Source organism: Muscardinus avellanarius (assembly GCF_963383645.1).
Source record: "Muscardinus avellanarius genome assembly, chromosome: 7".
NCBI lineage: Eukaryota > Metazoa > Chordata > Mammalia > Rodentia > Gliridae > Muscardinus > Muscardinus avellanarius.
This window is the reverse complement of record NC_137793.1, coordinates 56,629,537-56,643,164: the sequence shown is the minus strand read 5'-3', so window position 1 is coordinate 56,643,164 and position 13,628 is coordinate 56,629,537. Positions and strand designations below refer to the sequence as shown.

Sequence of the window (13,628 nt, the reverse complement as noted above, 5' to 3'; positions counted from 1 at the left end):
GGGGAGGAGGAGGGGAAGACATTTAGAAGAGAAAACCTAGGCGGGGCAGATACAAGGGTGAGCCAGGAAACAGATGAAGGGGGTCAGCCATGCAGGGGTGGGCTTTGTCTGCCTCCAGTGGATAGGCACAGCTTCAGCTCCAATTGGGCCCCAGAGAGAGTGCGAAGAGGGTCTTCTAGGCCAGGTTAAGTTCCAGTCTGCAAATCCCCCTGTGGGCACCGGAGGCAGGTAGGTGGGCGAGAGCTCTAAAGAGGTAAAGTGTGTCCCTCTGCCATATCTTGTGAGGACACCAGACATGAGTCAATGAGTTAATAGGGATAGCATATTTAAAGAGAGGGTGGGCTAGCCATTGGGGTGCCTGTGAAGCCAAATCATGAGCAATGGCTTTCATCTTATAGTTGCCCTGGAAGGGTGGCAACAGCAGGGCCCAGGAAAGCAAACTGTGGGGACCAACCAGTAGACTTGGCCCTACCTCACGGGGTTGCAGAGTGCAGTGGTAGGCAGATGGGGAAGGCAGCCCCAGAACGCCGCCTGGCCTTCTACTGCCCCAGGGCTGAGCTGGGCTCCTGCACTGGTTTCCCCTCCCTGCAAGACCCCCAAGACTGGGTTTCAATGCCTGTGCTTGTCACTCTTTGTGCCTCAGGATGTCCCCATGCCTGCCCAGCCCACAGTTCCAAAGCATTCACCCTGCCTCCCACCCTGGCAGCAAAGGAAAGCCTGCCCTAGCCTGGACCTTTGTCCATACCAAGCCTGTGTCCATGTGCTGTGTCTGGGGCTCCAGTTGGCCTCAGCTCATAACAAATGGTCACACTAGCTATGCACCCGCTGATTCCACAGAGGTACTGGAGGGGGACACTACCTCAGCCCCCACTTGGGAGATATCAGAGAATTATGCAGTCACACAATGCTAAGAGGCAAAATCCAGACTCAGGCCATATCACTCCAAAAGGCAAATCCACACAAGAACCATTGGGGAACTTTCTCTCTCTCTTTCTCTTTCTCTTCTCTCTCTCTCTCTCTCTCTCTCTCTCTCTCTCTCTCTCTCTCTCTGTCTCTCTCTCTGTCTCTCTCTCTGTCTCTCTCTCGTGTGTGTGTGTTACTGAGGTTTGAACCCAGGGGCATTCTACCTCTGAGCTACATCCCAGTGCTATTTTTTATTCTTTATTTTTGAATCAGGGTATCATTTAATTGCAGAGGGATTCACTAAATAGCTGAGCCTGGCTGTAAACCTGTGATCCTCCTGTCTCAGGCTCCCAAGTACTGGGATTACAAGTGTGCACTACCATGCCCAGATGAGATTTAAAAAAAAAAAAAAGAAGATGTGGATTTGGGGCTGGGGGTGGAGCTCAGTAGTTGAGGGCTCTGGGTTTGATCCTGGCAACTGCCCCCCCATATATATACACACTCACATACAAAGTGGGTTTTCATGGAGGAGTATATATATAGGGATTTGTGTATTTATATGAGCTGCCCTGTAGGTGAAGGCTAGCACCCACCACACGGTGCCATGCTCTCCTCCAGCTTCCAGAGTACCTGCCTCCTTCAATAGGAGTGGGGCCAGCACGCTGGAGCCCAGCCCTGGTTGGGACAAGGCCACCACTTATTAGGCAGTTATTGTGTGTGGCCACTTGGCTTCACCTTCATTGGATTCTCTCTTTTTATTGTCACTCCGAGAGAGAGAGAGAGAGAGAGAGAGAGAGAGAGAGAGAGAGAGAGAAGAAACTGAGGATTGAAGGAAGTCCAGTAAGAGGTGTCAAGATACCAGGCACAATGGCGTATACTTGTAATCCTTTTACTTGGGAGGCTGAGACAGGAGGATCACAGAATTGAAGCCAGTCTTAGCAACTTAGCAATGCCTGTTTTAAACCTCCAGGGTGTAGCTCAGAAGTGGAGCACCCTTGGGTTCAATTCCCTGTACCACATAAACACATACAGAAAAGGAGCCAGGACCAGAGCTTCCGCAGACCCTCCCCGGCCTCCAGGAAAGAGCAAGGGTGGGACTTCTGGAGATCCCAGCCCAGCACAGCCTCTGACATCCCACTTTGGGATCTCAGGGCTGGGTGGCATCTTGAACAAATGCCCCTGGCCCAGTAGGGTTGAGTCGCCCCTCTGTAAGGTTCTGGTAACCAGTTGGCCCAAGGCTCCTCCTCTGCCCTCTCATAGAAGTCCCTCTCTGGCTAGGTCCTGGATCATGCCTTTGGGGGAAGGTATGCACCCAAGCACACATATGTCCATATATATGAGCACAGGGGTATCCATGTATATGTGTGTGTGCATGGGAGCCCCCCAAACCTTCTCTGAAGGTGAGGGCAATGAGCCCACCACAATCAGGTGTCTACTCAGGACCCCCACTGGTGAGATGGGATGGAGAGGAGGGCTTGAGGGAGGGCAGAGCCAGGGTGACCTGCCTGTGTAGGCCAAGGCCTGGCCAGGGTAGTCCCTGAGAGGGGTGGTGTTGGGCCAAGCTATTCACTTCTCCGCCTTCTCCTGGGAGGTAGCCTCGGGAGCCTGTGTAGACAGAGTCTCTCTAGCCTGGCTCTCCCCTTCCCTGGGCACAGGCCGCATGTGCAGCCCCAGTAGCCAAAAGCTCTAGAGAAGAGGCTGTCAGCACCATAGGGGACCCCCCACCCTGTGGCCCACTCCAGTTCCGTAAGTCTGAGGGCCCAGGGCCCTCGGGGTGTACTGCAGGTAGAGCAGGATCCTGTGTCTGCAGGCCTGAGGCACATCAGCAGGCAGGCCATGAACATCAGCTGGCCCAGCCCCAAGCCAGCCTCTGTCTTGGCAGCTGCTTGCAAGAGTGATTTCACTTTGACTTCATATCTGCAGAGTGATGCACTGGAGCCTTTTCAGCCCTGAGCTCAACGAGGCAGAGGGTGGGGCCTTGTGCACAGCAGCGGAAGAGCACCCCAGCCTAGGTTCCTGGCACCCCTGCCCCATGGCCTTCCATTCGTCTGTTTCTCCAAAGGCAGCTGAGGGTTAGGGTAAAAGGGTTGACTTTCCCCAGGGGCCTAGAAGCCATGCTCAACCTCGTTCCTTGACTCTCCACTTTGGGTACAGAGACTTCCCCTACTCAGGGTGAATGTGTTAGGAGCATCATTTTTTTTTTTTTTCTAGTACTAGGGATTGAACCCAGGGGCATTTTACCTCTGAGGTATAACTCCAACCCTTTGTATTTGTTTATTTATGTTGTTTTAAAACAGGTTCTCTCACTGGGTTGCTGAGAGTCCCGCTAAGTTGCTGGGGCTGGCTTCTAACCTGAGATGTCCCTGTCAGCTTCCTAAGTACAGGGATCACTGGCACCTGCCACCATGCCCTGCTACTTCTTGGAGGGGGAGGGTTCGATTCTTCGGAGCTTCCTCGCTGTTACCCCACCCTCCCACTCAGCCCTGCATGGGAGTTGTTTAGAGGCAGGCAGGCCAACCATCCTCCAAGCGTCCCACTGGGCCGGCAGCAGCAGGTCTCTGCGACAAGGGTACCTGAGATACTTTCCCAGCTGCACTGGCGGGAGCGGTCCTGAGGATCACACACTAGCCCTAGGCGTTCGGCCCTCTCCCCAGAAGACGCGGTGGACCGGAGGCCGGCTCCCCGCCCCGCCCCTCTGCCCTGCCCCCTGCGGGGCTCCGGCCCAGAAGCTGCGGCGCTCCCCGCGCTGGGCGTGCGCCGAGCCGAGCCGGGCCGCCCGCCCGCTGTCTGGGACCCTGCGTGCTTCTCCAGGCTGCGGGAAAGGGCGAGAGGCCGGGACCGCGGGGTGGCCGGGGACCGCGCGCAGGTCCGCGGACCCCGCCCCGCGCGCCGCGCACCCCACCCCACCTGGGCGCGGCCGGAGCCCGCCCCGCCCTCGGAGCCCGCACTCCCGAGCCCCGCCCGGAGCCCGCACGCCCGCCCGCCCCGCCCGGAGCCCCGCCCGCGCCCCGGCCCCGCGGGAGAGCGCCGAGTCCGCCGCCGCTCCGGCCGCAGTGTCCGCGCCCGGCGGGCATGGGGCGGCCCGCCTGAGACCGCCGCACCGCCGAGACCCGCGCCCGCGCCCCGCGGCGATGGCCCCGGCGACGTCCGGGCCCGCGGGGCTGCGGCTGCTGCTGCTGCTGCCGCTGCTGGGCGAGGGTGAGTCCTGCGGGCGGCGCCCGAGTCACGCCGTGCTCGCGGGCTGCCGGGTCCGCCGCTGTGCCGCCCCGGGGGGGGGGGGGCGAGCCCCAGCCGGACCCCAGCCCGAGCCCCGGGGCGCTCCGCTCCCGCGAAGCCCGCAGCCCGCCGCGCTCGGTTTCTCTCGCTTCACTTGCGAGCGTCCTCCCTCCGGCCCCGCGCCCTGCCCCGCCGAGGGCTGCGGGGACTCTTGCGTAGGTTTCCCTTGCGCGTTCGTCCCGCGCCTTCGTCTTTAAAGACCCCGAAAGCCCGTGGTTTCCGGGGTGTCCTCCCTCGCGACCCGCGGTCCGAGCCCCACCCAGCCGCGGACACCCTGCGCCGCTGCCCGCAGGAGCGGCTGGAGTGCGGCCTGGGGCCGCAGGGCGGCTCCGGCCCTCGCTGACCAGCGCCTTGTCCACCTCGCGGGGCTGGACGCCCGCGCGCCCCGGGTGCCGCTGTCCGGCTTGGCTTCGCACAGGTTGGTCACGGCTCCCACTACCACACCCTCGAGAGGATGAACCCCGTCCTGAAGAAGCCTTCGCTACCCATCCTAGAGCCCCCAGCCCCACCCTAATTGATCCCCTCCGGAGAACTTCAGCACCAAGTTTCTCTCCTAGAAGGAAGGAGCCCCGGGGTCACCCTCCCCACTCCTCACCCCCCCCCCCGCAGCCTTTGGGAACTGAAAAGGCCATAGTGACTCTGCCTCCCGCCCCAAGACCTGCGCGGGCTCGGGGTCACAGGCCTGCTCAAGGTTTCAAGTGTGCGTCCCCCTCCTTCCCTTTAGCTCAGGACAGCAGACCCCGAGGCAGAATGTGTTCCTGGTAGAGAGAGGAAGGCAGGGAGAAGCGCTTTACTCCCGTCGGAAAGAGTGGGGAATGGGGCGTCTGTTGCTGGGTTTGGGACTCTGGGTCACAGTGCGGGAGGTTGTGTTCTGGCAGAAGTAAACACAGCAGTTACCAGCCCAGTTCGGAAGGGCTCCTGCCACCTCGGGCTACACCTTTGCAGCTGTGGGTGTTTGGTCAGTTGTGAGCTGGAAGCCCCAGTGCCAGGCAGCATCAGCCTGGAGCTTCCCGAGTACCCAGCCAGGCTGCAGGGAGCAGGCTCCGGCTGTCTAGCCTGCGGTGCCCTGGGGGTCTAGTCTGTGGCACTTGGCAGGAATATAGGCAGTTCTCTTTGCCAAGACCCCTGACCCACCACGCTGGGCAGTCTCGGCTTCTCAATCCAAGGAACATGAAACGCAGTCATTCACCGCTGTCCCCTGGGATGACCAAAAAGCACCTCCAGTGGCACTGGAAGTGCAGTGGTGGCCCCACATTCAGGAGGAGACAACTCGGCCCTTTTAAGAACTAATCCTATCGGTGCATTTAAGTTATACAGCAGTGGGATTCACGGCGATACATTTATATCTGCACACATCACCTGGCGTTTCCATTCCCACAGCACTGACACCTTCCTCTGAATGTAAGGTTACTCTGTGTCCTCCTCAAGCCTTCTTTCCCCCTCTCCTTCCCTCTCCCATTCAAGTCCCCTTTCCTGTGTTCTCTCTAGCTTCCACATATGAGAAAACAAGTGACCCTTGACTTCGCGGGTCTGGCTGCTTTCACTTAGCATAATGAGCTCTAGTCCCATCCATTTTCCTACAAATGACATAATTGTGTTCTTGATAGCTGGGCAAAACTCCATTGTGTGTACACAGGACATCTTCACTCAGTGGACACGGACACCTAGGTTGTTTCCATAGTTTGGTTGTTGTGAATTGTGCTGCTATGAGCATGGGCACGCAAATATCCTAAAGTACTCTAACTTTAATTCCAACTAGAAAACGAGCATTTGAGCTGAATAGATGCTTCTCAGAAGAAATACGAATGACCAACAAATTATGAACAAAATTGCTTAACATTATTAGCGATTAGAGAAATGTAAATCTAAACTACACTGAGATTCCGTCTCGAGTTAGAATGGCAATAATCAAGAACACAAACAATAGTAAACACTGGCAGGGATTTGGAGAATTAGGAACTCTTATACACGGTGGGTGGGGAGGTAAATTGGTACGACCGTTATGGAAATTAGCATGGACATCCTTCAGAATAGGAGCAGCGACCCGCCGTAGACCTGGCCGTGTTTCTCCTCGGTATCTCAGTCAGGCCCTTCCGAGAGGCAGCAGGAGAGCTTTGCCAGTAGCAGCAGCAGCAGCACTGAAGCTGGCTGCCCATCCTCGCTCTGCCCATCCTCGCTCTCCTCAGAGACTCCGCCCCCTAGTGCGCGCACACCTAGGGAGCAGCTGGCCTCGGGCGCCCTCTAGCGGCTGCGGTGGCCGTGAGGAGGAGCCTGGTCTACGGAGGTGAGACCTTCCTCAGTTCACACAGCGCTAAGACTCACTCCTGCCCTTTCTAACAAAGACACGAGGGCTCTCACAGGTTGCCTTGTGCCCCTGCCTCACTCAGGGACCCCAGCCCTTTCCCTTCTGCTTATACCAGGACCCCACAGGTGAACACGATGGGGGTACAGGCCCTTCACATCCTCAGACTCTCCCCCGCACACCCCGTCCTCTGGGGAGCCTGCCTGTGAAAGGTATGTGTGGGGTTGTTGGCTTTCGCCACCCAGGACAGGCACATCTCTCCCTGTCGTAAGGAGGGGGACACTAAGTCCCAGCCTCTGGGGCTCCCCTGCATGTCCCGGGCTGAGCCACCTCTGCCCTTCTCCTGGAGCTCACCTTGCTCTGCACCTCTGGCTGCAAAGAAGGACCTGTCCTTTCTGCCCCTGGACCTCAGGACCTTCTGCTCCCAGCACCAAAGGGCTGCGCACCAAGACGTGGCAGGGCCCTCTCCAGGCTGCGCCTCCGCAGGGACCTGGGGGCCACCTCTGCTTGCACCACCAGGTGCTTCCTTCAGAGTGGGCTCCTGGCCAAGGAAACACAGCTCACCTTGTCCCCTCTGGCTGACTCACCTGAGTCCCCTCTTGTCCCATCTCCTTTCTTGAAGACGTGTCCCCCCTGGTGGCTCACCTGAGTCCTGCCCTGTGTCTGCTGTCCTGGGGCTGCTGAGCCTCTCTGGGCTCCGCTGCACCCCACACTGGGCTGGGCCAGCTGGTGGGCTCCTGAGGGTGGGGCCTGCGTGGAGACAGCAAATGGAGAAGTTTATTGAGCCCATTCACTAAATTGCCTTTATCCTTCAGAATTGCTTTAGGGACTGGCTAAGTAAATCACTGCTTCCTCAGTGGTGTGAAGAATATGGCAAGCAGGCACATAATGGGGAGCTAATGGCCTTTTAGCCAGGGGAGGAGAGAACTAATGAAAAATTATGAGATCTGCTGCATTGGAGCTTGGGGTGCCAAGGAGAAAGGAGGCTGGAAACTGTCTCCTCCCCTGAGGCCTTCCGCCTGCTGCCTCACAGAGGACCTCCAGCCCCCGTGTCTTCCTGGGGAAGGCAGACACCGGCTACTCACCGTGGGGCTCACAGCAGGCACCTCACCTTCTGTTGCTTATGGCCTATTTGCTAGTTCATGCTATCTTCATGACAACCCTCTGAGCACCCAACCTTGTCCTACCACTTCACAGGTGAGGAAACCAAGGCCCCCACAGCCTGTGGACTCTGGGGTCCATGGCCAGCACTGAGGGAACCCCTGCCCCTGTCCTTTGGCTTCGGCAAGCCCCTCCCTGGGTCAGTGATGTTGGGTACCAGAGCTGGGGCTAAGGAGGGGTCCTACAAGAGGAAGCGGCCACAAGCCTGACCACCCATCATAAGGTACCAACTCTGGGGTGTCAGGTACCCTGGCTGTGGTCTGGCCCAAATCGGGGAGTCACTCATGGTGCCACCCCCAGATGCCTGAGGCTGGGGCTCCTCTGGGTCTTGGCAAAGTTCTCAGGGGGAATGGATTTAGCTGAAGTCAGAGTCCTGTGAGCTGGAACCAGCAGCTGGTGTGGCTCTGTCTGCCCACCTAGGGAAGAGGCGATCAGAACACCCAGAACGTGGCTCTTACACCCAGCATCTGACAGCTGCTGTGTTGAGTGAGGAGAGGGGTACTATGGCAGGGAGACTGGGAGAAGAAAGCACCCTTTGGGATGCTCTGGAAGCAAGGGCAGGGAGTTGGAGACAGCTGTTTTCCCTCTTGCATAGCCCTTCCTTCCTTCCTTCCTTCCTTTCGTCCGTCCGTCCGTCTGTCCGTCCGTCCTGGGGAGGAGGCTGCATTTACACTGGGGAAGCTTCCTTCCTGCAGAGGTGGGGGAGAGTGCCTCCTGATGGCAGAGTGACTGCACCCCAAGTCCCACCCGGCCAGGGTCTCAGCTCAGGCCTCCTCCTGCACTCCTCCTTGTCCTTGTTCTGAAATTGTTTTCTCTGCGTGATATAACAGTAACCGCAGCAGTGAAGAGTCCCCAAGGGAGAGAGCGGCTGCTGCTCCGGGCTGTAGATGGACTTGGGGAGACCAGCAGAAGGGCCCCTTGCCCTTACAGGGAGAGGCAAGCTGCAGAGGAAATGCTAAGCAGTTGACTAGCCTCATGGGAGTGTGATTTCTGCAGGCAGCGGAACAGACTTGGTGCTGGGCCGCCAGGCAGGGAGGAGACATCAGCAGGTGCTTGCTGTCCCTGCACTGTGGAGCTGTGCTCTGTGGTCTGGGGATGCTTTGGCCCTTGGGGGCCTGTGGAATTGGCTTGAAGTTCCTCTGAGGACAATGAACCAGGTGCTGCTCTCTCTCTTGAACTCTGGTGGGTTGGAAGAGGTGAGAAGGTTTCTGGCTTCTCAGAGTCCACTTCTCCCACTCCCCAGCCTGGAGCAGCAGTGGGGCTGTGTTCTGGGGTTCAGGGAGGGTTCCACAGCCCCTCAGAACCTTGGAGAACAAGGCCCTCTCCTGGCACTGGGAGCCCCTGTGGACTGGCCTGCCCTTCCTTCCTTCCTTCCATACCTGGGTCTCCCACAGTTGACCTTCCCAGAGCTCTGGATCCCACACAGCTCTGTTCTCAGCTGTGTGATTGTGGAGGCGCCAAGGAACCTCCCCTCAACCCCCAAAGGCTATTGGCTGTGAAGCCAGAGGGTACTGAGCTGGCTGCTAGGACTGTGCACTGGGTTGGGGGTAGCAGAGGAGGCAGCTGGGCGCACCTGTCCCTGTAGCTCACCTGCCAGAGTTGGTGCCCCTGGAAGCCTGGTTGTGGGTGGGTGACACTGAGGGACCTTGAGGGCAGCTGTTTGGTCCCTAAGGAAAGCAGGTGGCTGGCCCTGAGCAAACACTAATGTTTGCTTTTGCCTCCAGGGTGGTTCCATGAGGCAGAGCGGTGCAGGCCCCACCTCAGAAGAGTCCCTGTGCACCTGGCAAGCCGCTGGTGCAGGATTTCCTCCTTCACATCCCCAATTGCCAGTAGGGCCGGGACTCTGGGACCTATAAGGGACGTATGTGTGGCCCCTCGGGCCCAGGTCCTGGGGAATGTGTGCCCCTCTCTCAGGTAGGATGCTGTAGTCTTGGGCCTTGGCTCCCCATCCACTTTCTGCCTCTGAGTCTGCCCCCAGGTATGTGCACAGGCCTGCCCAAGTCTCCAGGGTGGTCGTGTTGGGAGGGAGGAGGCTGGGGACACACAGAATGAGGTGCAGTGGCACAAGAGGCACCCTGCACACACTTTGGGGGTCCCCAGACTTTCCACCCTGCTCCCTGACCCTTCCCAGTAGTCCTCAATTCCTGTGGTTCTGGTCACCACAGCAGGGGCCTGTGCTGGGGGGAGGCGGAAGGGGCAAATTGTTACATTTTCCCCCTTTCAGGCTAAAATTCACTTAACAAAGTCAACCATTTTGTAGTGGACAACAAATGTAGTAGTGGTTAGCCCATCCATTGTTGGGCAGCCATCGCCTCTTTGCAGTGCCCGGACAGTTCCATTCCCTCAAAAAGGAAGCCTGTACCTGCTGAGCAGTTCTGCCTGGCTCCCCTTCCTCTGGCGCTTGGCACCCCCTATTCTGAATATTTCCTGTAAGTGAACCATGTGTCTGACTTCTTTCAGCTTTGTGTTTTCAGAGTTCTACTTTGTAGCAGGTGCCAGGATGTAGTTTCTTTTTAGGAGAGAATAATATTTCTTTATGTGGATATACCACATTTTTGTATCCATTTATCTGTGATGGACATTTGGGTGTTTTCCACTTTTTGACCAATAGGAACAATGTTGCTATGAATACGGTGCACAAGTACCTGTTTGAGATTCTGTTTTCAGTTATCTTAGGTACATATCCAGGGCCTTCTGTTTTGGGTTTGAGGAACTGCTAAAAAAAATTGTTCTCCACAGTGGCAAAGGCATCTGCATCTGCCAGACACAAATATTACAATATATCCATGTGCTCGCCCACATTCATTGTGTGTGTGTGTGTGTGTGTGTGTGTGTGTGTGTGTGTGTGTGTGTTACTCAGAGTTGAAACCAGGGATATTCTCCCTCCCTCTGAGCCAGTCATACATATTTTTTTATTTTGAAATAGGCTTTTTCTAAATTTCTGTGCACTGGCCTCAAACCTGTCTCAACTCCCCAAGTGCTGAGGTGATAGGCATGTGCCACTGGGGCTGGCAGTTTTAAATTCTAGCTATCCTTGTGGGTACAAAGTGTATCTTGTGCTTTGAGGTAGCGTTTTCCCTGACAACTAGTGAGGTGGAGCACTTCTCCGTCTGCTTACTAGCCAGTCGTGTATCTTTGCAGAAGAGCCTCTGCAGGTGCTTTGGCTGTCCTTAATTTGGGGTGGCTGCCTCGTTGTGTAGCTCATGTTTCAGTTGGGTGGCTGTCTAGTTGTGTAGTTCACTTTGATCTGTCATAGCCCTCAGCTGTGGCTGAGAAGCTGCTTCATCTAGGGACCCCTCAGCCTGAGCCCCAGGCCATGCTGAGGAGGGTGAGGGGTCACTTGATGTTTTTGTGTGAACATTAAGTTTCCGCTGCCCGCTGGGAACCCGGGTTCTCAGATGACTGGGACATGAAGGCCATGTCACAATTGTCCCTTAAGCATGGTTGTCACAGCTGATATGGGAGAAGCTGATGCCCGGGAACGACAGGAAGGTGCTAGGTACCAGTGACACCCCCCGCTGGCCCTTGGGTCTGTGGGCGCACAGGACTGCCCTCTCTCCTCAGCCTCTATCCAACTAAAAATAGCCAGGCAGATCTGGTATAAGTTGATTACCATAATTGCAGCCATGATGTCATGCTGCGATGGCCTCTCTTGCTGCATCCTGTGCTGGAGGCCCACAGGGGTGGGAAGACCTTGATCCAGAGTGGTGATGAGCTCTTGGGGACCCCAGCAGATCTCATCTGGGGCAGAGGTTGGAGGTGCCAGAGAACTGGCTTCCCATAGCAGATGCTCAGTACCCAGGATGCCCAAAGGGTTCTTTCTAGGGGAGAAGATCTGAGCCCTCTCACAGCTGGGATGTGATTAGACAGGCTGATGCCAAGCCAGGACCCTAGAGTCCATGGCAAGGGTGGTGGGGCCACTGCGCCCTGTCCTTCTGTGCTTTGTGTCCTGCTGAAATTTCGCCTTGAATCTAGGCTTGCATCGGCCTCATCACCTGCAGCCTAGTTCCCACTCCTGTTCCGGGGCCATCTCCCTCCAGCCCAGCAGCCACATAGGCTGGAGACCACCGGGCTTCCATCTCACCCACTGTCCTGCCTCTGGGTCCCTGTTTGGGAAGTTTGTTACATAAATTTGTGTGGACTCAGAGAGCACCGGAAAGCCAGGCGCTGTGCTCCACACCTGTCATATAAGGATTTGGGAGGCTGAGAGTGGGCCTTCAGCAACTAGTGAATAAATAAAATAAAAATAGAGCTGGATTGTAGATCATAGGTAGAACACCCCTGGGTTCAATCCCCAGTAGCAAAAACAAACAAACAAAAACAAAACCCACCAGAGAGCCAGAATTTGAACTGAAGGGGAGCTTTATGGGCAGGTGTACCATTCATTTTGCAGATGGGGAAACTGAGGCCCAGAGGGAGACAGAGGCTGTGACTTGGTGCCACAACCCTACTTTTCATGCCCCCCTTGTGACCACTCAAGTCTGGGGGCTGGGCTCCTTTTGACTCCTGAAATCGACACTTTCCAGGCTTGATAAGGGTTCCATGCCAGGGGATGCCCCAGCGCTGTTCTGCCTGCTGTACCGGGAGCATCTGGGATGCCAGCTTGTCCCGCCCCAGCCCTTGGGGGCAGAACCTGAGCTCTAGAGGTTCCCTAGATTTCTTCCCTCCACATCTTCCCACCAGGGCAGATGCTCAGGCCTCTTTGTCCCCTTCCCAGAGAGAGCCCTGCTTTGCCAGTAGACAGGGGCGGCCCTCGCCTGGACCAGAAGCTGGCCTTCTAGTCACCTTTTCCAACCCTGTGTGCTGCCAGGGACACATGGGGACACATCAGGCTTGTCAGGCTGAAGGAGTGCCTTTGGTGGGGATAGTTCCCTCAAGGCCCACCACCCCGCAAGGTGCATTTTCTGTGTAACTATCCACTGTCAGAGCAGCTTGGGCTCTGTGTCCAACTGGCCTCATTGCCTTCCTGGGTGTTTGGTGGCGCCAGGATCTCCTGAGGTTGGAGGAAGGGTGCTCCATTGCCTCCCCTGGTGGGCAGGCCTTGCCGAGCAAGCTCCGCTTGGCTCTGGGCCTTCAGCCCTGCTGTACAAGCAAGCGTCTAGAGGCATCTGCCATCGCCACTGCCTCCTGCTGCTGCTGCTGCTGCTGCTGCTGCTCCTCCTCCTCCTCCTCCTCCTCCTCCTCCTTTGTGTGGTGCTGGGGATTGAACCCAGGGGTTATCTACCTCTGAGCTATACCTTACCCCTATTAAAAAAAATTGTTTTTGAAACAGGTTCTCATTAAGCTAAATTGTAGAGGGCCTCACTAAGTTGCGGAGGCTGGCCTCAAACCTGCAATCCTCCTGCCCCTACCTCCCAAGTCCTGGGGTCCAGATGCTCAAGAAACAGGGCAGCCCTTTTCTGGGGCTGTGACTCTGCTGTCCTCAGCCTGTGGTGAGGAGGACAGCCACCATGCCTGGCTTCATCTGCCTTTTTTAGGAGGGTAGGGAGGTGTAGGTGGTTCTTTATGGTGGGGCTTCCAGCCTAGAACTGTAGGCAGTGCTTGGGGTCCCAGATCTGGAGGCCTTGGCTTCTCCCTGTATGTACCAGGTGTCACTGAGCAGAGGAGCCTGAGCCAGACTCTAGCATATCCCAGATTATTGTATGGCCTTTTTCTGCCTCAGTTTACTTCTATGAGATAGAATCCCTGTAGTCCCCACCTCTGAGAATTATTTGTTAAGTGGTTTGAGGTACATGGTATGCTTAAAACAGCACTGCAGAAATCTTGGTAAATGTCCAGCAGGACTAGAAGGATGCTGGGCCAGGGCCGTGGCACATACCTCTAATCCTGGCACTTGGGAAGCTACGGCAAGGAGGATTGTAGGCTTAAGGCCAGCCTCAACAATTTAGCAAGACCCTGTTTCAAAATTAAAAAAATAAAAAGGTTAGGGGTGTATCTCAGAGGTAGAAGTGCTCCAGAGTTCAGTCCCCAGCACCACAAAAAGAAC

At 56.5% G+C, this 13,628-nt stretch overlaps 1 protein-coding gene across 20 annotated transcripts in view; it reads left to right on the top strand.

Annotated features, from left to right (window-relative positions):
* Positions 1-4,034: 4,034 nt before the first annotated feature.
* The window catches only part of RET (ret proto-oncogene), a gene marked incomplete at both ends in the record, with an annotated part of 49,193 nt that continues 39,599 nt past the window's right edge, over positions 4,035-13,628 (top strand). For all 20 annotated transcript variants that reach the window (XM_080699241.1, XM_080699239.1, XM_080699237.1 and 17 more), the window contains one exon: positions 4,035-4,101. In XM_080699241.1, coding sequence (XP_080555367.1) covers positions 4,035-4,101 — 67 coding nt within the window. The remainder of the gene's footprint in view (positions 4,102-13,628) is intronic.